At 57.0% G+C, this 25,010-nt stretch overlaps 1 protein-coding gene across 4 annotated transcripts in view; it reads right to left on the reverse strand.

The window, feature by feature from the left end:
- Positions 1-25,010, reverse strand: part of LOC131477911 (DNA-binding protein RFX2) — a 48,254-nt gene that overhangs the window by 19,649 nt on the left and 3,595 nt on the right. The window contains exon 1 of one of the 4 annotated variants that reach the window (XM_058659897.1): positions 4,512-4,616. The exons of 2 other annotated variants lie outside the window; for them this stretch is intronic. In XM_058659897.1, coding sequence (XP_058515880.1) covers positions 4,512-4,572 — 61 coding nt within the window. In that variant the 5' untranslated portion in view covers positions 4,573-4,616. Of the gene's footprint in view, positions 1-4,511; positions 4,617-25,010 lie in introns of those variants that run through there. One more of the 4 variants, XM_058659898.1, reaches the window with a different exon arrangement.

Genomic DNA, 25,010 nt, shown 5'->3' on the forward strand with positions numbered 1-25,010 from the left:
CTTAGCAACGCTGGCCTCACTCTGGTGGGGGCTGTAAAATCCCACCAGCTGACAGTTTTGATTGGAGGGCCAGAGCTAAGGAGCGAGTGACATCGGAGGTTCTCTGGGACCGTGTGTTCGCTTTGGGTGGCCCTGGCTCCGCGGCAGGCCTGCAGGGCAGCCAGGGTGGAGCGCCCTCACCCTGGGATCCCTCCAAGGGCACCTGGGGGCCCCACGCCCACCCGAGCCCTCCGGCGGGTGGCCCCACATTCACCCAGGCAGCCCCAAGTCAACACAGGCAGCCCCGTGTCCACCTGAGCCCCTCCGGTGGGCGGCCCCACGTCCACCCAGGCAGCCCCAAGTCTACACAGGCAGCCCCGTGTCCACCTGAGCCCCTCCGGTGGGCGGCCCCACGTCCACCCAGGCAGCCCCAAGTCTACACAGGCAGCCCCGTGTCCACCTGAGCCCCTCCGGTGGGTGGCCCCACGTCCACCCAGGCAGCCCCAAGTCTACACAGCCAGCCCCGTGTCCACCTGAGCCCCTCCGGTGGGTGGCCCCACGTCCACCCAGGCAGCCCCAAGTCTACACAGGCAGCCCCGTGTCCACCTGAGCCCTCCGGTGGGCAGCCCTACCGCTCAACTGAACTTGACCTCTCTCCACTGCAGAGCGATGCTCCTGGGGTCCTGCACTCCCAGTGCCTGGGCAGTACTGCTGGCGGCACCTTCTTGTTCCCTGACCCAGCTCCCCCAGACTCCCTACTGTCACAGGACTCCTGGCACCCACTGCACCCCCAGTTCCCAGCTGTCTCACAGCCCTGTTTACCTGGGCGACCCTCAAAGTGTGCCAGCAACTCTGTGCCCTGGCATTGGGTCCTTGCGGCTGGTGACTCGAGCAATGCCAGCCCATCTGCACTCCTCCCAGCTTCCACACTTGACAGCCCCCTGCTGGACATGCTACATGGAGCTGTACTAAAGGTCTGGCCTTGGGCATGGCGTGGTAACCCAATGGCTAAACTCTTCACCTTGTATGTGCTGGGATCCCATTTGGGCAGCAGTTCTAATCCCAGCTGCTCCACTTCCCATCCAGCTCCCTGCTTGTGGCCTGGGAAAGCAGTGGAGGACGGCCCAAAGCCTTGGGACCTTGCACCCGCGTGGGAGACCCGGAAGAGGTTCCTGGTTCCCAGCTTCAGATTGGCTCAGCTCCGGCTGTTACAGCCACTTGGGGAGTGAACCAGCAGAAGGAAGATCTTTCTGTCTCTCCATCTCTCCACAACTGAGTATCAAACAAACTTTGTTTTTTTAAAGATTTATTTATTTTTCTTAGAAAGGCTGAGTTACAGAAAGAAAGAGAGACAGAGAGATCTTCCAGCCACTGGCTCACTCCCCAAACGGCTGCAACAGCCGGAGCGGGGCCAGGCTGGATCCAGGAGTCTCATTTGAGGCCCCCACATGGGTGACAAGCGACCCCAAGCACTTGTGGCAAGTGCATAAGCAAGCTCTGGTGGGCACACCAGTCAGGACCCCAGCCAGTTCTCAGATGGAATGCCACCTGCGGCTCAGCTTGCTGGGCCAAGTGCCAGCCCCATCCCCTACACACTCCTCTTGGTCGCCCCTTCTTCTCCCACAAGCAGGTGCCCGGGGGGAACTTGGGGATCCAGAACCCTCAGCGGCTGGTTCCCTGGCAGCCTGTGGTGGCCACCCGACGTGTCTGCCAAGACCTCTCTTCCATCTTGCTTTCTGCTCTGCTCCTCTGGCCTTGTGGGACTTCCCTCTACCCCGCATCCCCACACACAGGGCGCCCCACCCCCTGAGTGCCCCGTCCCGGAGCGCCCTGCCCCTGAGTGCCCCGCCCCCTCACCCATTGCCTCCGTCACTCCCTTCTCAACTTCTCCCTCTGTATGCCTGCTCTCTGCGACTCGTGCCCCCTGCCACTTGGGTGGCCAGTGGAGGTTTACCGGGGACTTCTCCTGCCCTTAGTCCCACCCAAGCAGAACCTGCCAGGCCGGGGAAGGAGGAGTCCCCCAACACAGGGGGCACTGGGTCCCTCAAAGCCCACCGACCAGCACCTCCCAAGGGGACCAAGGTCAGTGCGGCGGGCAAAGCCCACTGACCAGCACCTTGCGGCCTTTCCTGACTTCGGGCCACCGGGGCCGTCCTGGGCACAGTGTCCTCGGCCTCCACCTACTCCATGCCACGAGCACCCCCAGTCATCGCCCAGGGTCCCCAGGGGGACAGAGGACCATCCCGGAGGAACCCAAGTGCCATGCCACAGCTCCAGCAACTGCAGTGTCCCTGGAGTCACAGAAGGCAGTGCCCCGAGGGCTGCTTCCCAGAGCATGCCAGTGGGGGACTGTCATCAGGAGTGCCAGTCAGGCATCCGGGCTGTGGCACCCCCAGAGGGGCGGTAATCGCAGTGCCAAACATACACCCCACCCTGGAGCTAAGAGAGAACTTAAAAAGAAAAAATATTTTATTTACTTTAAAAGTCAGAGTTGCAGAGAGAGAGAGAGATCTTCCTTCTGCTGGCCCACTCCCCAGATGTCTGCAATGCCCAGGGCTAGGACAGATCGAAGCCAGCCCCCAGGAGTTTTATCCAGGTCTCCCACGTGGCTGCAGGTGACCAAGGACTTGGACCATCTGCTGTTGCTTTCCCAGGTGCATCGGCAGGTTGCTGGATCAGAAACAGAGCAGCCAGGACTCAACGTGGAGCCCACATGGGATGCCGGCATCACAGCTGGCCACTGCACCCACGATGCCACAGCCCTGCCCTCCGCTGCCCTGCCCCTCATCACAGCTGGCCACTGCACCCACGATGCCACAGCCCTGCCCTCCGCTGCCCTGCCCCTCATCACAGCTGGCCACTGCACCCACGATGCCACAGCCCTGCCCTCCGCGGCCCTGCCCCTCATCACAGCTGGCCACTGCACCCACGATGCCACAGCCCTGCCCTCCGCGGCCCTCTCCTTTCCTGCTCCATCCTGGCCTAGCCCTGGGGAGTGAACTAAACAATAGGCGATCTATATTTCCCAAACAAATAAGAAGTGCTCACTCCAGGAGAAGGCCGAGCTCACGTTCAAGACTTTCCATTGAGAACTGCAGCCCTGCGGGCCGAGGACGGGAAGAAACTAGAAAACCCCGGATCCCACCCTCGCCTCCGACAGACACACGTGCGCTAGGAGGGCACCTGCGGGATGGGGAGAACCACTTCCACTTTTAAAACAAGACTGATTCCTGAGAGCTGCGCTGTGTAATCCAGGGGCTTGAGGGGAGGCACCTGCTCTGCCAACGGTGCTCCTTCTGGAAGACGGGTCTACCTTTAGGCACAAACCAATCTGCCACCCTCTCACCGCCGCCACAGGTTCTCGGCCACACCTCATACGTGACGACAGCAGAAGGCCAGCGGAAAATGGCATCTGAAGGTAAGTTCAGAGGCCAGCACGGCGGCACAGGCTGAGCTGCCACCCGCCATCCCAGCATCCACACACTGGAGTGGCTGGTTTGAGTCCTGGCTGCTCCACTTCCCACCCAGGTCCCTGCTCCTGCACCTGGGAAAGCAGGGGAGGACGGCCCTCGTGCTGGGGCCCCTGCCCCATGTGGGAGACCCAGACGGGAGTTCCAGGTTCCTGGTTTGAGCCATGTGGGGGAGTGAACCACTGGATGGCAGGTCTCGCTCGCTCGCTCTTTCTGCCTTTCCAATAAGTAAGTCTTTCTAAAGGTAAGTTTAGAGGCTATTATTTGGCTCAGTAGTTGCGAAGCTGCTTGGGGGACCAGAGCAGCCACCCCCATCCATCAAGTCCTGGCTCTGCCTCTTAAGCCAACTTCCTGCTGACGTCCCCTGAGAGGCCGTGACTGGCTCTCTGCCATACACGTGGGACACCCAGGTTGAAATCGGGGGAGCTCCTGCCTCCCGCCTGGCCCAGCTCCGGCTGTTCGAGGAATCTGGGGGGTAGGGTAGGAGCGAAACAGCAGATGGAGGGCCCCTCACCCTGGAAATGTTTCTCAGACGCCCCCCGTCTTTCAAAGTAAACGAAAAGACATTTCTGTTCAAGATCAATCTATGTCGGGGCCGAGTACCAGCTGAAACCATCTGTAGCAGGAAATCTCCCAAAAGATCATGGAAAAGGCGTATCATGCCAATTTTTTTTAATATCACGTTCCACGAACTTTCTGAAGTACCCTTACATTTCTAACTCCTGTGGGCTGTGGTGTCCACCGCTGTCACCCTGGCTGGGACGGACCATGAGCTCACAGCTTGTTTTTTATTTTTCCCTTGGAGGTCAGTTTGCTTTGGTGGGTTATAGGACGCACGCCGCCGGATCGGCTGCTGCGAAAGCGAGGTGGGAAGCTTGTTCAGAGAGTTTCAATACTGGCCAAACAGGGACTTGTAACGCCGCCGGGCCAGAGGGGAGACGCAACAGTGTCTGGGGTGGGGGTGGGGGAGGCATTCAGTTACCAAGTGGGGGGAAAAAAACAAAAACAAAACAAAACAAAACAGAAAAAACCAGAAACTCATGCAACTGAAGTGAGTCTCACCGCGAGAGCTGTTGGGCGGGCCGGCAGCTGCGCCGTGTGCTGCTGTAGCGCTGGGACGCATTGGGGGAAGGCAGGCTCTGGTCACCCCACCAAAAACCTGGCCCGGCCGGCTGGCGGCTCTGCCTTTATAGCCGGTGCCCATCGGGGCGGGGCGGCCGAGAGGGAGAGCAGTGTGTCACCCGCTGTGAGTGAAGTTCAGGGGCGTGTTTACCTAAGCAACAAGCCTGGTAAACAATAGCTCTGGGGCTCCCCCGCCGGCGCGCCAGGGGCAGCGCTGGCGAGGGGGCGAGGAGTCCCATGGGTGACGGCCAAGGGCCCCGGGGCCACACTGTCCGCTCCCACACCAAGGACACCACCATGTCCTGGGGAAGGAGCGCCTGGGGACCCCCACCCCGCAGCTTTCGGGGGAACATCAGGCATTGGGGGTAGGGGTACCCCGTGGCCATCCAAAGCTGTGGCTCCCCTTGGGGTGCGGGGAGGTCCAGTTCTTGAGCACAAGAAGGGAAAACGGCACTGAGAACAGCCATCGGGAGTTGAGCAGATTGACCACGGATGTACGTATGGGTGGGTGGTGACAGCTCGGCCCACCAATGATTTTTACCAGCGTGAGAATTGAATGTTTAACAACAACAACAACACGAGTTCCACTTCAGACTGTAAGATGTTTGCAGCGTGGAGAGAGCAGTTTAGGACACGTGTACAAAGCCACAAGTTGACTTCAGAGCTTCCTCCCCGTTTATACAGTCAGGGAGGGGATGCCAGCACACGCGCGCGCGCGCACAAACACACACACACACACTCTTCCACCCGGACAGACACCCCACCGTGGGCTCGCGTCTACCTGTCCGGGCAGAGCGAATGTGAAACATAGTCGAACCAGGAGGGAAAAAAAAAGAAGAAGAAGAAGAAACAAAGATACGTGCAGATGTTCAGACCAAAAGCCCGGCGTCCTCAGGCTTTGGCGCTGTTTGCCGGGGGAACTCATTGTTTGCCCAGTTAACAACCGTTGCCACGGGCAACGCAGTCCACTCCCGTTTCCAAGCGCCGGTTGCCAGGCAACCGAGAGAGTTCTTCCCAAACCAAACAATGTCATCCCCGGAGCAACTCCCTCTATCTCATACTAACCAGATCTTAAAAAAAAAAAAACCTCCCAAATATGTAATCTCTTATTTTCAGAAGCCCAAAAGCGAAAGGCAAACAATCTCTTCTCTCTATAGCAACCACGGGGAGGGCGGGTGGCGGGTGGGGGGAAACAGTGGCCCGTATTGGCTCTGAAATCGCAGGACCCAAGAAGGACAGACAGCGCAGGGGACTGGACAGGGAAGGAAGCCGTGTTACCGGCAGACCCTGCAGGGCCGTCCCCCGTCGTTTCTGGGCACGCTGAAAGGAACCAGTGATTCAACGCGAAGTTGTAGCAACAGGCCCCTGCCGGTGCGGACTGGGCACAGGCAAACGCCAGGAGCTGAGCTGCACCTGCCACGCCGTGCAGGTGACCCCAGGGCCAGGGCACACGAGGGGGCATTGCAGCCAGCTCCAGACACAGAAATGATAAAGGTTCGCTTATGGAAACACAGGGTGGGTTGTCAACCCAAGCCCAGCAGTCCGTGTCCCAGGCAAGCCCTAGGCTTCGGGGCTGGGAGTGGCGCCCCTGTTTGACACAGGGAGCCCAGGATCTGAGGACATTGGAAGGGAAATGTGTGACATATGGTGGCTCCGGCACTGGTGGCCAAAGACCCCGTGGCCGGGTGGCATCCAGAACCAGCAGGATGGGAGCCTGAGAGGAGGAGCGGGCGGGTTCCACCCTGCCAGAATGACACCCCGCACCCCAAGGGGACAAGCTTCTGGGCCTGCAGACCCACAGCCTGGCGGGACCCTCGAGCGGTGACCGCCCCGACTCAAGGCCCAAAGGGCACGTCACTCTAGCCAGAGCCGAGGACTTGCTGTTGGGCCACAGTTTCAGGGGACAGCATTTGGGTTCTGCCCGGGAGGGAGGCTTGGCTTATAGCGGGGGGGGGTCCACCCCTAGGAGGACAGTGGGGGCTGGTCTAGCCATGTCCCTAACTGAGTTCAACCCCAAGGCATTTATCCCACAGCTAGCACTGCCGAGTTGTAAACATTGGCATGACTCCCCTCCTCAAGCAGCGAACATTCCAGTCTGTGTGGGTGTGCCTACAGCCAACAGAGAAGATAAATGAAAACATATATATTACGTCCGATAGTGGCACGAGTCTAGCGGGGAATCCCTTAAAAAAATTATTGGACAGTCAGATTTACAGAGAGGAGAAGAGACAGAGAGGAAGATCTTCCATCTCCAGGTTCACTCCCCAAGTGGCCACCATGGCCGAAGCTGAGCTGATCCGAAGCCAGGAGCCAGAAACTTCTGGGTCTCCCATGCAGGTGCAGGGTCCCAAGGCTTTGGGTCATCCTTGAATGTTTTCCCAGGCCACAAGCAGAGAGCTGAATGGGAAGTGGAGTGGCTGGGACATGAACCAGTGCCCCTATGGGATCCCAGCGCATGCAAGGCAAAGATTTGGCCATGAGGTTATCACACCGAGCCCAACGGGGTGTGAGTTTTAAAGGGCTTTCAGATGTCTGCCTGAGCAGGTGCATGGGTATGAGAGGAGAGAAGCGAGGGCTGGGGCTGTTAGGTGCCTGCGGTGGGTGGGGAGGAGGGCCAACTCGTGGTGAGTTGAGCCAGAGCAGGGGCCCAGGAGTGGGAGGGCCCGGCTGTGAGGAGCTAAGCGAGCCAGGGACAGAGGGGAGGCGAGACGGACCCACTGGCCCACAGGCCCTCAGCAAGGCGCGGACTTTTGCCGGAGACGAAAGGCAAGACAGTGATAGGTGGAGTCCAGGAAAGGCGTGCTCTGCCTCAGCCATGACCCGGGTCCCTGTCACTGCTGCTTGAGAACACAGGGCAAGGAAAAGGGCAAAGGTTGGAGGCCACAGGGGCATGAGCGAGTGGTGCCTGCAGAACCAAGAGGAACCAGACGCATGAGCCCTGGGCTCAGCCATGACCGTGACCGAGGTGTGGACAAAAGCCAGGGCCCCGGAGGAGGCGGGGGGGGGGGGGTTCGGGCAAAGCTGGAGTCGGGAGGGGTCGGCAGCCAGACCCTCTGAGGACTCCCCGTGGGACAACAAGGGGGAGCAAGGGGGGCCGGAATGGCGAGGCGGAAGTGGACACTGTGTGCCTTCGTGGGCAGGGCATGGTGGCTCAGTGGGAGCGAATGGATGCCTGACAGAGATAGGCTGGGGACGTGGGAGGGCAGCTGCCTAGGGCAGGTCCATCATCAGTGTTCCGCCAGCTGGGTGGAGAGTGAGGGCAGCAGGTACAGGGTCAGAGGGGGTCACCGAGTCACTCTCCCCTAGGGGACACCCCAGGCAGCCGTTGCTTGGCCTTAGAACCGCCCAGCATCTATGTCCAACCAGTCCTGATAAACTGGTGGTGGGCCCTTGCGCTGCAGGGTGGGCCTGAAGCTGTGGGCTGGGAAGCCACAAGGAGCCGGAGGGCTTAGGGTCCTGGTGAGCACAGCCCTTCCAGGGCAGCAGATCAACGCCTGCCCCCACCCCAAGGTCAACCCCCCACTTGACTGGCAGGGAGGTCCCCTCTTCCCCCAGGCCCACACACCACTCACTTTGCCATGGCCTTTTCTTTGACAATGACATGTTGCTTTTTAAAAAAAATCCATCAAGGACCTGGCATAATAGCATAGTGGTTTAAGTCCTCGCCTTGAACGCGCTGGGATCCCATATGGGCGCCGGTTCTAATCCCGACTGCTCCACTTCCCATCCAGCTCCCTGCTTGTGCCCTGGGAAAGCAGTCGAGGATGGCCTAAAGCCTTGGGACCCTGCACCCATGTGGGAGACCCGGAAGAAGTTCCAGGCTCCTGGCTTCGGATCGGCGCAGCACCGGCCATTGTGGCTGCTTGGGGAGTGAACCAGCGGATGGAAGATCTTCCTCTCTGTATATCTGCCTTTCCAATAAAAATAAATAAATCTTAAAAAAACAAAATCCACCAAAAGGGGGCCCAGTGTGCTGGGGTCCATGCAGTGGGTGTAGAGGACAGGCAGATGTTCCCCTGCAGGCAAGGAGCTTCCTGCTGCCTGGCAGGACCCGTGGTGGTCTCTGAGACCACCTCGAGGCAGTTCCACCCCCCTTCGCAGGCACACCCGACCATGCCATTGAGAATTCTGTAACCTATTGAAGCATTATTTGCCACTGTGGAGTTGGTCTTTACTATCCATGGGAGCTTGAAATTTAATGTTGCTAACAACGTTTTGACAAAAGGACCTTTTACTGTTCATGCTGTCTCGGCTGTCCCCCATGGACCATGTGCTAATGTAGGGTGTTTAAGTCCCTAGGTGTGATTCCAATCTATGTGGAGGGTTTTTTTTTTTTTCCTTTTTTCCTTGATCTTGAGGTCCCTCCTTCTGTGAGGCGTGTCCTCCCTTAACTGATTCAAGATCAAGTTGTAGAATAAGGATTGTAGTAGGAATGTGTTAGTGATTAATATACACCGTCTCTGAGAACTTCCTGACCACAGGCTCAGGATGGCTAATATCCCGGCTCAAGGGGAGACGATTGGCAGAACTATCTCCAGGAACACCCACTGGACTAGGTGTGAGAAGTCAGAGCGTGTGACTGCTTCCGTTACAAAGAAAGGGGACAGCTGCCTTGCTTTGTCCATTATGATCCTGAAAAAGCAGTGCTCCGTCTTTTCTCTTTACACCTGCCCCACACACCCTTCTCGAGCTCTGAACTCGGCTGAGGCTTGCCTCTGGCACTGATGCGGTAGCCTAGTGCTTAAATCCTCATCTGGCACCTACAAGGATCCCATGTGGGCACCAGTTCTAATCCCAGCAGCTCCACTTCCCATCCAGCTCCCTGCCTGTGGCCTGGGAAAGCAGTGGAGGATGGCCCAAAGCCTTGGGCCCCTGCACCCACGTGGGAGACCTGGAAGAGGCTCCTGGCTCGTTGCTTCGGATTGGCTCAGCTCTGGCTGTTGCGGTCACTTGGGCAGTGAACCAGCAGTTGGAAGATCTTTCTGTCTGTCTCTCCTTTCTGTAAATCTGACTTTCCAATAAAAATAAATAAATCTTAAAAAAAAAATCCAATGAAAGGGGCCTATTTTGCAGACTTAACAGTGTTCCCTTATCCAGATGTTTGTGACTGGGAGTGTTTCAAATTTCAGAATTTTTAATTGTGTTTTGTTTTGTAATATCTGCATACACATAATGAGATATGTCAGGGCTGGGCCAACCTTCTGTTTCTCTCTCCATCTCTCCGTTCTACCCACTTTGGGCGGTTTGGTCAGCAAGGCCAGGACCACGGGGCTGGCCAGCTGATGGCCAAGGGCAGCCCCCGGCAAGCTCTCCATTGTGGTCAGTCCCAGCGAGCTCCCTCGCCGAGCTGGGCGCTGCCAGCTACTGGCAGGCTGAAACAGCTCCACGCTGACGTCACCCACCCAGGATCCTGATAAAGGCCTCGGGGCGTTGCCCCGCGTGGGCCCCACGTGCCTTCCAGGGCGTGCTTATGTGGTTTGTCACTCCGACCACCCACTCCACGCTCGGCCTCTCCCAACATGACTTGTTAGCCCTGATTGCCCCTTCACCCTCCCTGGGAGCCGCTCCCCGCCCCTCATGCCCCCTCGCACCCCGTGTGTGCCACACTCCAGCCATGGGCACCATTCTCCACCATTACAAGATTCCCAAGAGCATACAACCTTTTGCTTTCTGAAACAGGGGGCTTAGAGCTGAGCTGCTCGGGGCAGCCCCAAAACGGGAACGCCCCGAGTGTCCATTGGTGAACAGACAGGGGTGGGAGTGAAGCCGAGTGGCTCAGATGCCCACAGACAATGTCAGAACACTTGGGTTCGAGACCCGGCTCTGGCTCCTGACTGCCGCCCTGGGAGGAGGCAGGGATGGCTGGGATCACTTCTCCACGGGGAACCCAGATGGAGCGCCGAGCCTCAAGACCCGGCTCAGCCCCAGCCATCCTGGCCACTGGTGGTGGTGGGGGGGGTGAACCAGCAGATGGTAGATCTCAATCTCTCTCTCTCTCTCTCTCTCTCTCTCTCTCTCTCTCTCCTTCCCTCCCTCCCTCTTCCGCTCTAGCTGTATCTTTTCACCTCTCAGATCACCAATACAAAGAACTTTTAAAAAGATAAAAAAAGGGCAAATAAAATGCAATTCGCCCACACAAAAGAAAATTAGGCAGCAAGCAACAAAAATGAGGCCCCAGGACCCGGCATGATGGCTCAATTGTATATTCCTCCTCTTGCATGCACCAGAATCCCATATGTGCACTGGTTCTAATCCTGCTACCCCACTTCCCATCCAGCTCCCTGCCTGTGGCCTGGGAAAGCAGTCGAGGGTGGCCCAAAGCCTTGGGACCCTGTACCTGTGTGAGAGACCTGGAAGAGCTCCTGGCTCCTGGCTTCGGATTGGCTCAGCTCCAGTCGTTGCAGCCACTTGGGGAGTGAATCAGCGGATGGAAGATCTTGCTCTCTGTCTCTCCTCTTTCTTTCAATGAATAAAAGAAATGTGGCCCTGACACGTGTCGCAGTATGGGATAAGCCTGACAAGATTACGCTCAGGGAGGGACGGAAAGGCCACAGCACGCGTGACGCCGCGGGGAGGAAACGTTCCGAACAGGCGAACACACAAGGCAGGAGGCGCGGCCGCGGCCACCAGCAGCTGGGGACACGGAGGGGAGGGAAGGGACCGCTGATGACAGCTTCATTCGGGGGATGACAGAACTCTCTGAAATTGGATAGGTGACGGGTTGTACGATGCTGCTGGTGCAGCAGTCACACAGCTCGCGACACGCTGCGGGGACAGACCCGCGTGGTCCTGTGCTCTACGCTGCAGGGCGATGCCCGGATGCTGCATTTACACTTTTTATTGTTATTGCACAGCGTACTTTTCTTTTTACAACCCAAACACTCATTTATTTGAAAGTCAGAATCAAAGCGATCCTTCACCCACTGGTTCACTCCCCAGATGACTCTAACAGCCGGGACTGGGCCGGGCCGAAGCCAGGAGCCTGGAGTTCCATCAGGGTCTCCCACGTGGACAGCAGGGGCCTAGCATGTGGCCATCCCCTGGTGCCTTGCCAGGTGTATTAGCAGGGGGTGCTGGAAGGGTAGTGGGGCAGCTGGGAGTCGAAGCAGCAGCTCCAACATGGGACAAGCAGCTGCTTAGCGTGCACTCTTTAATTTTCTAAAAACAGACACCCACATGCATGCTGGGAGGCTGGGCTCAGTGCGCAGCCTCACAGGACAGTCCATGCTGACCGCGCCTCCCGACTGCCTTGAGGGTCCGTGTCACGTGACTGCGCTCACACCAGGTGATGATGCCGCTAGTGCTCGCCTGGTGACAGGCAGGGGTGCCTCGGGGTGCAGCTCACCAGACAGGTCTCCCTGACCCCTGAAAAGCCACTGCGCCACCCAGGGCGGGCTTTATGGGAAACCGGTCTTTTTTTTTTTTTTTTTCAAAGATTTATTTATTTGTATTGGAAAGTCAGATATACAGAGACGAGGAGAGATAGACAGGAAGATCTTCAGTCTGATGAATCACAAAACTAGACAACTCACTGAGCCCAGGGGTCATCATGCCCGCAGCCCACATCGGAACACTGGGGTGTCATTCCCGGCTCCTGCTCCCTGCTGACACGTACCCCGGAAGGCAGCCTGGGATGGACCAAGTCCACCCTGCTGGAAGACTTGGCAGAGCTCTGGCTTTCGGCTCTGCCTGCAGGCTGTATCAATTGGCACAAGATCTTGGGGGAATGACCCAGTAGATGGGAGCTCCAGCAAGGTAGCCTAGTGGCGAAAGTCCTCCCCTTGCATGTCTGGGATTCCATATGGGCACCAGTTCATATCCTGGCTACTCCACTTCCCATTCAGCTACCTGCTTGTGGCCTGGGAAGGCAGTTGAAGATGGTCCAAAGACTTGGGATCCTGCACCCGCGTGGGAGACCTGGAGGAAGTTCCTGGCTCCTGGCTTCAGATTGGCGCAGCACCGGCCTTTGCGGTCACTTGGGGAGTGAATCATCGGATGGAAGATCTTCCTCTCTGTCTCTCCTCTCTGTATATCTGACTTTACAATAAAAATAAATAAATCTTAAAAAAAAAAAGATCCAAGCAGCTACATGGCCGTTAAATGAAGGGGTTATGTGGGTCAGCACTTAATTAACGCGAAATTAAATGATTGCTTGCACAAACGGTTAACGCGGGGGCAATTATATGATCGCACCATATAAACATCACCACCACGATTCATTCAGTGTTCATTGCCCCAATTGGCTCACCAAGGCCAGTATCGAAAAAAAATCAACAATGTATGAACATGCAGTCATCTGTGGAAAGAGACATACGGGGAGGCAGATGCGCTGGTGAGGCCGGAGTCTGGTTACAGTTGAGTTTCTCACAGAGAGGAATAGAGGAGAGAATTTGAAGAAGTTTCGTGGAAAACAGAATTCAAGTGCAGAGTTTTAGAACACTGTCTCTTTAGCAAGTTTTTGCAAGTTATTAATTTTTCATCTGCTTGAAAGGCGCATGCGAGGACTTCCTCATTCACTGGCTCACTGACCGGGCTGGTCCAGCTCCATCTGGGCCTCCACGTGGTGGTGGCAGACCCAAGTGCTTGAGCCGACATCCAATGCCTCCCAGGGCGTGCCCGAGCAAGAAGATGGCATTGAGAGCGCCGCTGGGACTTGAACCCAGGCCCTGTGGTGTGGGACGTGAACATTCCAAGTGATGCCTTAACTGCTGTGCCAGGCACCTGCTGAGCTGGCTGCCAAGAGCCATGGGAAAGGACACACAAATCCGCCTGCCGCACTGCTCCCCGTTCTTATTAGAGCTCCTCTTGGCTTCCCCCCCGCCGACCGATTCTGTTCCCACCCCAGGTTCTCAAACACAGGTGTGCACACGTGCAGGGTGGTCCCCAGGCCTCTGTAAGGGGGAGGGCGGAAGGGCACCGGCAGGCGCTCCAGGACGTGGCTCACCCCTAAGGTGCAGGGCAAAGCTGTGAGTGTGGGAAATGGCACTGAAGCTTGTTTGGCCGGGTGCCGCACACTTGGAAATCCATACAGAGCTCAGAGCAGCTTCCCTGGACTTTCTGAAACCCCCTCGCCTCAGCCCACACACAGGGTGACCTTGACCGGTCAGAGGAGACTCGGACAGACTCGCTGGGGCCTGAAGCTAAACGCCCACCAGCCCCCTCCTCCACCAAGAGGGCTCTTCAACTGAGTGAAGGGGTTCAGCGCCTGGAAGTGACCCCCAAGCCACACAGTGTGCAGAGGGCCTCTGGGTGGATGGATGTGGGGTGCTGGTGAGCCACGCCCCCTCCGCCTCCCAGGCAGCCACAGGCCAAATACCTTGCCCACCACCTGCATTTAGGAATTCAGACAGGCCAGGCGGGAGCTGTGCTGATAAAGAACCACACCTTAAAAACTGCCGGAGTGACCGCTACGCCCCCTACTCCTCCTCCCCGGCCCAACCCTGCCCGGGAATCTGGGGCAGCTTGGGGGGAGGGGAGGGGTTGATTTCCCTAGGGACACGTCCCTACTTGGCTGGGCAAGGGCATGAGGTGGGTCCCCCCCAGAGGCCCGGCTCCCTTTCCAACCTCCGGGGTTCCTGCCAAAGCCACAGCTCTGAACACTTCTGCTGCGACAAGCCGTCACTCAGAAAGTCACGGAAGGGGTGGCCGGGCGCCAGGGCCAATGGGCTAGTCTTCCCCCGGAAGTGCCAGGATCCCATATGGGTACTGGTTTGTATCCCGGCGGTGTCATTTGCCATCCAGCTCTCTGCCTGGGAGGGCAGTGGAGGACGGCCCAAAGCCTTGGGACCCTGTACCCGTGTGGGAGACCCGGAAGAAGCTCCTGGCTCCTGGCTTCAGATTGGCTCAGCTTTAGTCATTGCAGCTATTTAGGGAGTGAACCCGTAAATGAAAGATCTTTCTCTCCTCTGTAATTCTGCCTTTAAATAAACAAATCCTTAAAAAAAAAAAAAAAACAGGACTCACCCCCCTCCCAAATTGCTGCTAAGGCCAGGGCTCCACATGGGTCCCCGTACGTGGGGCCATCACCTGCTTTGCAGAGAGCTGGACTGGAGAGGGAGCAGCTGGGATTTGAACCAGCATTCACACAGGATGCCAGGACCGGCTGTGTCTGAACGCAGGCCCTGGAGATCCTGACTTTCAATGATTTGTGCAGAGCTGCAGGGAAAGAACCTTACCCCAGGAAGGAGCCAGGTCTGACAGCAGGACACAGTGAGCGCTCCGTGAGCAGAAGAGACCACTGGAAGTCAAGTCCCCCCAAGTCCTCCTCCTGGCCCCCCATCAGGCAGTTCTGGACTAGTCTGTGTGGCTGGGAGACTGTCCACCCATGGGGCTTCTGGGAAGGAAGTACAGGGCAGGGAGGAGAGGAGAGGCAGTCAGGGGCTTCACACTGCCTGACATCAGTAGGAAACCCAAAGGAACAGGAGGTGTGGTTGCTAGGCAAGGGGGAGCCTGGAGTTAAGGTGAGCAAGAACCAGCTTGCAGAGGGAGATGGTGGCCCACACCTGCTGAGCTGCTGGGGCTTCCCACAGGCACCCACAGGCAGGGGGCCAGTGCACGCGGTGACCGAGCGAGGTGATCTGACAGGCCTGTCAGGGAGCAGGTCCCAGGGCAAGAGGGGGCTGGCCTCAAGGGTCTGCTGAACTCCGTGCAGCGAGTGACCACATGGGCTCTTGCCAGGTGCTAACCGCTATTCTGAAACAAGCTGATCCATCAGTTGGGCCAGTAGTGACCAGAGTCTTGAAGGCTGGAATGCACCTGCCCTGTGTGGGGAAGAGGCGCCCGTGGGGTCAGAGGAGGTGAGGCAGGGCCCTTCCAGGCTGGGGTGGGAGTGGACAGGGGCCTCCCTTTTAACCCAAGCACAGAGAGGAGTTCCCGCTGGGCTGGCTACAGGGCGTGGCATCTCAGGTCCCCTCCCCTCCCTCGCGGCTCCACTTCTCATCCAGCTCCCTGCCAATGCACCTGGGAAGGTCGAAGAGCGTGCCCCAGTGCTGGGGCTCCCGTACCCAATGGAACTGGGAGAACAGGATCAGCTCCTGGCTCCTGGTTTTTTGGCTGGACCCAGCCTCAGCCACTGGGGGAGCGAACCAGCGGTGGAAGATCTCTCTCTTTCATCACCTCTGCCTTTCAAATTAATAAATAAATCTTAAAAAAAAAAAAAGGGAGGGGGGAAGAAAAGAAATGATTTAAAACTTGAGCCCGTCTTCACTTTGACATATTCACCTACGCAGTCCAGGGCTGGGGCTGCCGGCCGCACGGGTCACTGGAACTGTGCTGGGTTCAAAACTGCCATTTCTAAGCCTAAATACACACACCAAAACTCCACATGAGATACCTCAGTGGTCACCTGTTCACATATTGTGTCTTACAATACCAGTATTTCCAACCACACTCATTGAACGAAGTGCTTACTAAATTATGCTTGCTTCTCTATTTGCGACACGACTATTCAAACATCCCAGATGACACGTGTGGGTACGTGGATGGGTGAGGGCCCTCAGAAGAAATCACCAAGCCGTGAACGCATGTGGAAATGGCAAGGAGACCCCATGCTATTTGCCAGCAGGCAGAGGGAGTCAGTGAGATGTCAACCCAGGGAAGCCATGTAGAGGTGCCACGTAGAGCCAGGCCTGGCATCTGTGCCCTGGCAGCCTCACATGGTGGGGTTGGTGGGTGGGGGGATCTCAGGGACCCTGTCGGGACATCCAGCGGAGGGATGGGCTAGCTCAAGGGCAGGCTGTGGCACAGAGTGGAGCTGCGGGGAGGGGGAATGGGTACAACAGGCTGGGCCACTCGGGGAAGGGCTGTGGTGGCCACTTGGAACCCTGGGATCCAGCCCACAGCGGCAGGTGTCGGCCGATCACCGGCAGGCCGACTTCAGCCCATCTGGTTCCTGTTCTTTTCTTTTTAAAAGATTTATTTTTATTGCAAAGTCAAATATACAGAGAGGAGGAGGAAGATCTTCCGTCCGATGATTCACTCCCCAAGTGACTGCAATGGCCGTTGATGCGCTGATCCAAAGCCAGGAGCCAGGAGCTTCTTCCAGGTCTCCCACGTGGGTGCCGGGTCCCAAGGCTTTAGGCCGTCCTCCACTGCTTTCCCAGGCCACAGGCAGGGAGCTCCCCTCCTGATCCCAGGCTCCTGGGAGGCAGTGGTGACGACCCAGGATTTGGGTCTCAGCTACCCACTTTCCCGTGGCAGACCTGGGTGGGGTCACGGGCACCCCGCTTTTGGTTGGCCTAACCCCAGCTACTGCTGACATCTGGGGAGCGAGCCAGCAGATGCAAGGTCTCTGTCTCTTTGCCTTTCAAATGAATCAAACAGATTTTTAAAAAATAATTATTTGCTTACAAAATGAACCTAATATGTGTTCCTCCACTGATTCTTTAACCGTGTCCCCTGGCACAGCTCGGGGTTCGGGCTGACTTTTTGGGGTGCTCATTCAGCTTTCCTGTCTCCTACTGCTTGCCTGAGCTACAGTAAAACCCACGCTTTTACATTCAGACAACGCGCCCTACACCTCTGCCTTTCCTGTGAACACGGAGGGGAGTGGTCTTGCTTGTTCCACATCCAAAGGGACCAACGGAGTGAAATAGGAGACCGGTCAGTCCCTTGCAAGTAGCTTGGCTATAGGAGGTGCTGCATATTCTGTACTCTGGACTCAGCTCCTAGCAAAATTCATCCCATCCGGACCTGGCGCGGTAGCCTAGTGGCTAAAGTCCTTGCCTTGCATGTGCCAGCATCCCATATGGGCGCCAGACAGAAGATCGTTGTCTCTCCTCTCTAAAAAGCTACCTTTCCAATAAAAATAAGTAAATAAATATTTTTTTAAAAATCCCATGCCAAGTGAGAACTCTCCCCACCCCACCAAAGCCAAACCTTCTGGAAAAAACTCTCTTGACATTTTAGCTGGGTAGAAAAGTCAGACAGTATGAGAGGTGCTGAAAGTCTCCTTGGGGACTTGGTACAGACAGACCACGTTTGCAATGCTGGGATGTTCATTAATACCCAACCAGCACCACGGAATTTGGAAGGTGCCTGGGTCTCCGACGAGGGTTTCTTGATTTGTGTTTCTTGTTAAAACTGAAGGTCAGGGACTTGCCACGGTAACCTAGTGGCTGAAGTCCTGGCCTTGCATGCACCGGGATCCTATATGGCCGCTGGTTCTAACCCCAGCAGCCCTGCTTTTCATCCAGCTCCCTGCCTGTGGCCTGGGAAAGCAGTCGAGGATGGCCCAAAGCCTTGGGACCCTGCATCTGCGTGGGAGACCCGGAAGAGGCTCCTGGCTCCTGGCTTCAGGTCGACTCGGCTCAGCTCTGGCCATTGCGGCCACTTGGGGAGTGAATCATCGGACGGAAGATCTTCCTCTCTGTCTCTCCTTCTCTCTGTATATCTGACTTTCCAATAAAAAAAAAATAAATCTTTTTTAAAAAACGAGGAAACAGCAGCTGGCCTTGGCCTCATCATCCTAAAGAACATGCGTCCCCACGCCATGTGTCATTCATTTGCATATCAGACCAGAAACCCCATGTGCAGTGACCTCCAGGAAGCGTGGTGTGCAGCTGCCCACAGGATGTGGGACGTTCAACCGCCTGATGGAAGTGGGGTGTGCAATGGTCTGCAGGAAGTGGGGTGTACTCTGGCCTGCTGGACGTGGAGCAGGCAGTGATTCACCCAACGGAGGACACGATGACTTCCCGGAACACGTGCACACCACATCTGGCTGACTAGTCCAGTGGTCCCCAGCCTGGGGCCAGCTGGCAAGGGCTGCACACACAACTGGTCGTCATGACTTGGGAATAAAGGAGAGGAGGAAGTTGGGGTGCCGTTCCACGCCTGCCCCCGGCATGGAGAGTCACCCGGTCCTGAGGGTCAGCCAGCAGCAGAGAGGCAGCTCTGCCTCCTCACGGGTCCGTGACAGACAAGGCCGTGTTGGAGAGCAGGCTGGTGGGGGGCAGAGTTCCCAACCCCAGCAGGGGTGTTCCACAGAGAGGGGAAGCAGGAGGACAAGGGGGGGTGCCACTGTTCAGGATGGGTCTGCAAAGGTTTGGGGGAGCAAAGCGGAAGTACACTCTATCAGGCAGCAGGTGAGGATGGGCGTCGCCATGGAAACTCCTATCAGTGGTGCTGGGTGGGGCAACGTCACCATGGAAACTCCCGCCACAGGTGGCTGGCCACAGCAAGGCCACCTCTGAAGTGAAAGTGTGGCCTCTGGCCATTTGCTACCTGGCTTTCATGTAACAGCCCTGGCCCAAACACCCACTTCACAGCATGACCCGCATTTGTCTCGGAGGGCTTGGCCTGGGTTTGGCTTGGCCCAACCATTATCTTAGGCAAACAAGCGGTCTCCATGCGGGTGGCTACCCAAACAGGCAATGTCTGAAGCAAGCCATTTGTCAACCTGGAACTTTTTCGGAACACTTCCTTGCCTTTGTGCCTTCCCGGATCCTGGCTCCTGGCACAGTTCCGCAAGTCCATTAGGACAGTGGGTAAAAGATGAGGCGAAGGGGCCCGGCGGCGTGGCCTAGCGGCTAAAGTCCTCGCCTTGTAAAGCCCCGGGATCCCATATGGGCTCCGGTTCTAATCCCAGCAGCTCCACTTCCCATCCAGCTCCCTGCCTGTGGCCTGGGAAAGCAGTGGAGGATGGCCCAATGCATTGGGACACTGCACCTGCGTGGGAGACCCGGAAGAGGTTCCAGGTTCCCGGCTTCGGATTGGTGCATATCGGCCCGTTGTGGCTCACTTGGGGAGTGAATCATCGGACGGAAGATCTTCCTCTCTGTCTCTCCTCCTCTGTGTATATCTGACTGTAATAAAAAAAAATGAATAAATCTTTAAAAAAAAAAAGATGAGGCGAAGAAGATAGAGGGCCTAGGGGGTGCCAGCCTGGTCTGAACTGTCAGGACAAGAAGAAGAAGGGGCCTGGGCACCTGTGTGGCCGACCACAGCAGGGTGAAGGTGCCAGCCGTGCGCTCCTTCAGGGTCAGCCCGGAAGCCCCCAGGAATGGCTGGTGGGAAGAGACGAAGGGATGAGCGCCAGTCTAGCCACAGAGCATCAAGCCACAGGGGCCAGCAGGTGCAGGGGGGAGCCGCGGGCTGCAGGAGTGAGGCTCCCGGGGCATGAGTGCAGGGCTGCTTCCAACATGGAGAAGGGGTAAGGACACCAGCGAGTGGTGTGAATGGCGAAGGCAGCGAGCAGGACATTCACCGGAAACCCAGGCGGGGAGGTGCCATCTGGCAGCCGTGCTGGACCCCTCTGGCACTGGGTGAAATGTTTCTTTTGCATGCTGGCCTTCCCTGGTCGGCGCAGGGAGTGGGTCGACAGCTAAGTACATGCCCCCGGAGGGAACTGAGACAGACGAGTTAAGAACTCAGTCAGCCAGCTACCAGAAGTTCTGTTTGTCTATATGGGTCCCTGGAAGGCTTGGCAGGCTGACCACACCACGACTGACCCAGCCCCAACACTCCGGAAGTAACGGCCAGCTCAGACCGACCTCCATCCTGACAGTCTGACATGTTGTCTCGTGTCCCCCTGCCTCCCAGCCTTTTTCTACATGGCGATGGATTAATAACGCTTAAATACTGCACTGTAATAATTAGTACCTTGCGTGCCCACGAGTACTTGATGAATGAATGGAGACACCGCTTTCACCCCCTACACCCCTAGTGCCCATCCCAGAAATAACCCATGGTAAAGTGAATTCTTCTAGAACACTCTTTTCCAAATGGATCCCTCGGAATAGGTACTATTTCTAAAAGACAGCTTGCAATTGAAAAAAAAAAAAGCACGGGGGGGACCCAACATTGTTGCACAACAAGCTAAGCCCACCTCCCTAGAATGCCAGCATCCCGCAGGAGCATGGGTTCGTGTCCCAGCTGCTCCACTTCCCGTCCAGCTCCTTGCTTGTGCCCCTGGGAAGAAAGGGGAGGACGGGCCAAGTGCGTGGGCGCCTGCCAGGCACGTGGGAATGTGGATCAAGTTCCTGGCTTCAGCGCGGCTCAGCCTTGGCTGTGGGCAACTGTTTATGGAATTAACTAACGGATGAAAGGTTCTCTCTCACTTGACTTTCAAGAACAGACTTCTGGAAGCCTGTCAGGGGGACAGGGGACTGAATCCTGTGTGTTGGTTCCCCACGCCCCGCTGCTTGTTCTGGGGCAAGTGTCAGCCTTCTGGTCCTTCCTGAACTTTACTCTTACTGGTCTTGGGTTCTTGTGTTGCTATTATTATTGTTAACTGTATCTACTTAGCTTCATTTAGTACAGAAACAGAAATCTCTCCTACCCACTGGCTCTTTCCCTGAATAGCCAGGTCAGGGCCAGGCCACAACTGAGAGCCAGACAGTCAATCTGGGTCTCCCATGGGGGGTGGTGGCAGGGATTCAACCAGTGGAGCCACCTGCTGCCTCCCCCGGGGTGTGTGGGCGCAGGGGTGCTGGCGCTGCGGGGAGAGGAGGAGGTGGGACAAGCGCCACACCCTCAACCTTGGGGATGTGGGCACCTCTAGTGGCGTTCTACCCCGCTACACTGCATGCCTGCCTGCAACATTCAGTTCTACGGTAGTCATTTCCTCCTCCCGCTCCCCAGCCTCTCTGGAGCCCCCCCCTGCCCCGAGTCCCTTCAAAACCTCCTCCTTCCAGCCGGATTCACCACTCACCGCAGCCAACAGGCAGATGCAGCCTGAGTGTGTTCACACGCAGGAAGATGCACACACCCAGTGCGGGCTGCCTGTGCTGCGGGGCGTGACTCAGCCTGGGGACGCAGGGAGACCCTGACCCCTGGCACAGCAGGCGTGAGCCTCAAGGACATAGTGCTGGATCAGACCACTCATCCCAGAAGGACCACGGCAGGATGTCACCCCCAGGAGCCCCCTGGGGTGTCAGATCCACGGAGACAGGGACTGGGAGACACGATTAGGGAGTGACTGCTCCATGGAGACCCGAGGAAGTGCTGGCTACACATCCATGTGAAAGGTGCCGAATGCCGTTAGACTGTATGGGGTGACCTCCCAAAAGTTCCCAGAAAATGTGTGGCACCTTCTAGTCCCACTGCCCATGAACTTCTGGAAGGACCCTGTCTGTTCCCACCTGGCCACACTGGCCTAGCCAAGAAGCCTGCCTCGGACGCTCGTGGGCCGCCCGCAGGCTCCCCGGCTCTGCCCTTGGCTATGTCTCTCTCTCTCTCCACCCACTTCTTGGGTGATTTCATCCTTTCCCTAGATGGAGATGGCCAATGACACGCCAGCCACTCCTAAGTCCTGACCTCTTGCCTGGATGGCCCTGGGATCCCGACCCGAACACCCAGCTGCATGCCAGAAACGCACCCCCCTCCATCTGTCTCTTAATATGGCAAGCCAGCTGGGCATGGTGCTGGACCCATCTCTCTCCTTCCCAGCCCAGCCTTCTGGGGTCCCTCTCTCAAAGTGTCACCTTCCACCCTGTCCCTAAAACACCAGCCTATTGGGTCCTAGTGGCTAAAGTCCTTGCCTTGCATGTGCCGGGATCCCATAATCCCGACTGCTCCACTTCCCATCCAGCTCCCTGCTTGTGGCCTGGGAAAGCAGTCGAGGACGGCCCAAAGCCTTGGGCCCCTGCACCCGCGTGGGAGACCCAGAAGAGGCTACTGGCTCCTGACTTTGGATTGGCTCAGCTCTAGCCGCTGTGGCCACTTGGGGAGTGAATCATCTTTCTCCCTGTCTCTGCTCCTCTCTGTACAGCATAATGAACACACGGAGCAGCTGTGCCTGGAGATGGGCCCTGCCTCGCCTGCCCTCATGCACCAGACATAAACACTGGATCCCTTTCCCTGGACCCTCGACTGGTCCAGCTGACCCCAGGGCCTTTGCATCTGCCATTCCCAATCCGGTTCTTCCCTCTGAATTCCCCGGGTTCTGATTGCCTAGCTGGCGTCTTCAAGAAAACATCAGTGGCCCAGGTGGCATCACACGGCTCTGCTTTGTTCCTGGCTCAAGTTCACGCCTGCAATTGTGAATTACCCATCCTGAATCACCCTCCCGTTGCCAAGGCACCGGCCTTTGCATGGAGGCTCCCAACAGCTGAGAGACCAGAGCAGGGCGAGCCAGGGTCAGGGTGTGTAGAGCCCGGCTGGGCTTCCCTGAACTGCAGCTGAGACACGTTGGTACCATCAGCTCATTGCTTCTCAGTTCTACCAGTTCTTGGGTGTTAGCAACATTTCTTCCCCTTCTCTAAAAGCGCACCATAGCAGGTGTCGACGGGTCTGCCGCCTCTGTAAGCAGGTAGCAGCAAGTCAACCGTATTTTCTGGAAAGCCAGAATCTACAAACATGACGAAATAAGGCTGAGCAACTGCCGAGGGCATCGCACGGGGTCTTAAACCATGTGGGACGTGTGTATCATAAAAGAGGAATGCGAGTTCAGCAGAAATCACATGAGGTGCTCCAGGCCCGGCCGACGGCTTCCAGGCACTCCCCTCACTCGCTCAAGCCCTGGCCTGCCTGCCAGGCCGGCGCTCGCTTGGCTCCAGCTGCCCTCCTCCCAGCCCTGCATCGGCCGGCATCCGAGAGCCAGTGATAACAGAGAAGGCAAACCAGTTTGTCAGTGTACCCAACTGCCAGCGCGCCCCGCAGAGCAGGCACCGGCCAGTGACAGGTTCGCCGAGGGATTCCAAACAGGGCTTGCTCCACAAACAGCAGCTGAAAGCGCAAAGGTGCCTCTTCGGTGCCTTTTGCTCTGCCTGGGCACTTGCACTTGGCAGAGTGGAGTCTTGGCACCAATGAACTTCTAAGTTAACTTGGAGAGGGCACTTCCTACTCTGAAACTGACCAGGCAGGCTGCAGCCACGCAACCCAACCAGACCTAAAAAACAGGGGGCCTCGCAGGGACTGGGGGGCGGTGTGTCCAGCCACTCCACCCCACCCAACCCCCGACCCTGGGATGCCCACATCTGCTTCCCGGCTAATGTGCCTGGTCAGCAGGAGAGGCTCAAGCCCTCTGGCACCTGCCACCCACATGGGAGGCCCGGATGGAGTTCCAGACCCCTAACTGTGGCTTGGGCCAGCCCTGGCTGTGGCGGGCATGGACAACCCAAGTAAATAAGTAAATGGAAAGGCTCTCTTTCTTTCTGTTCTTCTGCCGTTCAAATGAATAAATATTTTTTAAAAAATCTTTTTAGAAAGTTCACCAAAAAATGCATAACAATTCCATTTTTCTGTAAACTTTTTTAAAAAGTTATTCATTTTTAATACAAAGTCAGATATACAGAGAGGAGAGACAGAGAGGAAAATCTTCCGTCCGATGATTCACTTCCCAAGTGACCGCAATGGCTGGAACCTCTTCCAGGTCTCCCACACGGGTGCAGGATCTCATATCCTTGGGCCATCCTCGACTGCTTTCCTAGACCACAAGCAGGGAGATGGATGGGAAGTGAAGCTGCCGGGATTAGAACCGGAGCCCATACGGGATCCCGGCGCGTTCAAGGCAAGGACTTTAGCCTCTAGGCCACGCTGCCAGGCCCTTTGTGTAAACTTTTTAAAAAGATTTTTTTAAAAAAGTTTTATTCGAAAGGCAGATATACAGAGAAAAGGAGACAAAAAGATCTTCCATCTGCTGGTTCACTCCCCGAGTGGACGCAGCAGCTGGAGCCGAGCCAATCTGAAGCCAGGAGCCAGGAGCTTCTTCCAGGTCTCCCACACAGGGTCCCAAGGCTTTGGGCCGTCCTTCACTGCTTTCCCAGGCCACAGGCAGGGAGCTGGGTGGGAAGTGGAGCAGCTGGGATGTGAACTGCTGTCCATATGGGATCCCAGCGTGTGCAAGGTGAGGAGTTAGCCAGTAGGTTACTGTGCCAGGCAGTGCATAAACTTTTTGAAGCCTCTGAGGATACATCCAAAAAGCTCAGGCCACTTTCCATGTGTTTGCTTCATTCTAATCGTAACAGCTAGCACAGCTGCTGCTACCGAGGGCACGGGAGCCGGGCCTCGCGCGGGGCCTCTGAGCTCACACGGATATATCATACCAAAACCCTTCACTGCCCCGGCCCAAGGCCACGGCCGACGTCCGACTCCCCGCTGCCCATCAGAGCTCCCCCAAGGCCCGAGATGGTAACTCCACTACTCTGCCTTCTGCCATCTCTGGCCACCCTGGACGTGCCACGGAACCCTGTTGCATGTATGCATCTCAAACCGTGCGAAATAACTCTCCGGCCCTGGGGTTGGGGGTGTGGGAGGTGGGGGGCAGCACAGCACCCATGTGGACCACATGCAGCGTGTTCCCAGGCTGTGCAGGCTTTGAACGTTGGCCCGGGGTCACTGAGCAAAAGGCCAGAAGGGCAAGGAAGCCCTCCAGGAGCAAGCTGAGCGAAGAGAACCTTGTCAGGAGACCCAGGGCAGGGAGATCCTGGACGGAGAGTCCTGGATGGGGAGGGCCAGGGTGGGCCGAGCTCCCAATGCGATCCGTGAGGTGTGAGCTCT

This window comes from Ochotona princeps, unplaced genomic scaffold, assembly GCF_030435755.1.
Source record: "Ochotona princeps isolate mOchPri1 unplaced genomic scaffold, mOchPri1.hap1 HAP1_SCAFFOLD_246, whole genome shotgun sequence".
Taxonomy (NCBI): Eukaryota; Metazoa; Chordata; class Mammalia; order Lagomorpha; family Ochotonidae; genus Ochotona; species Ochotona princeps.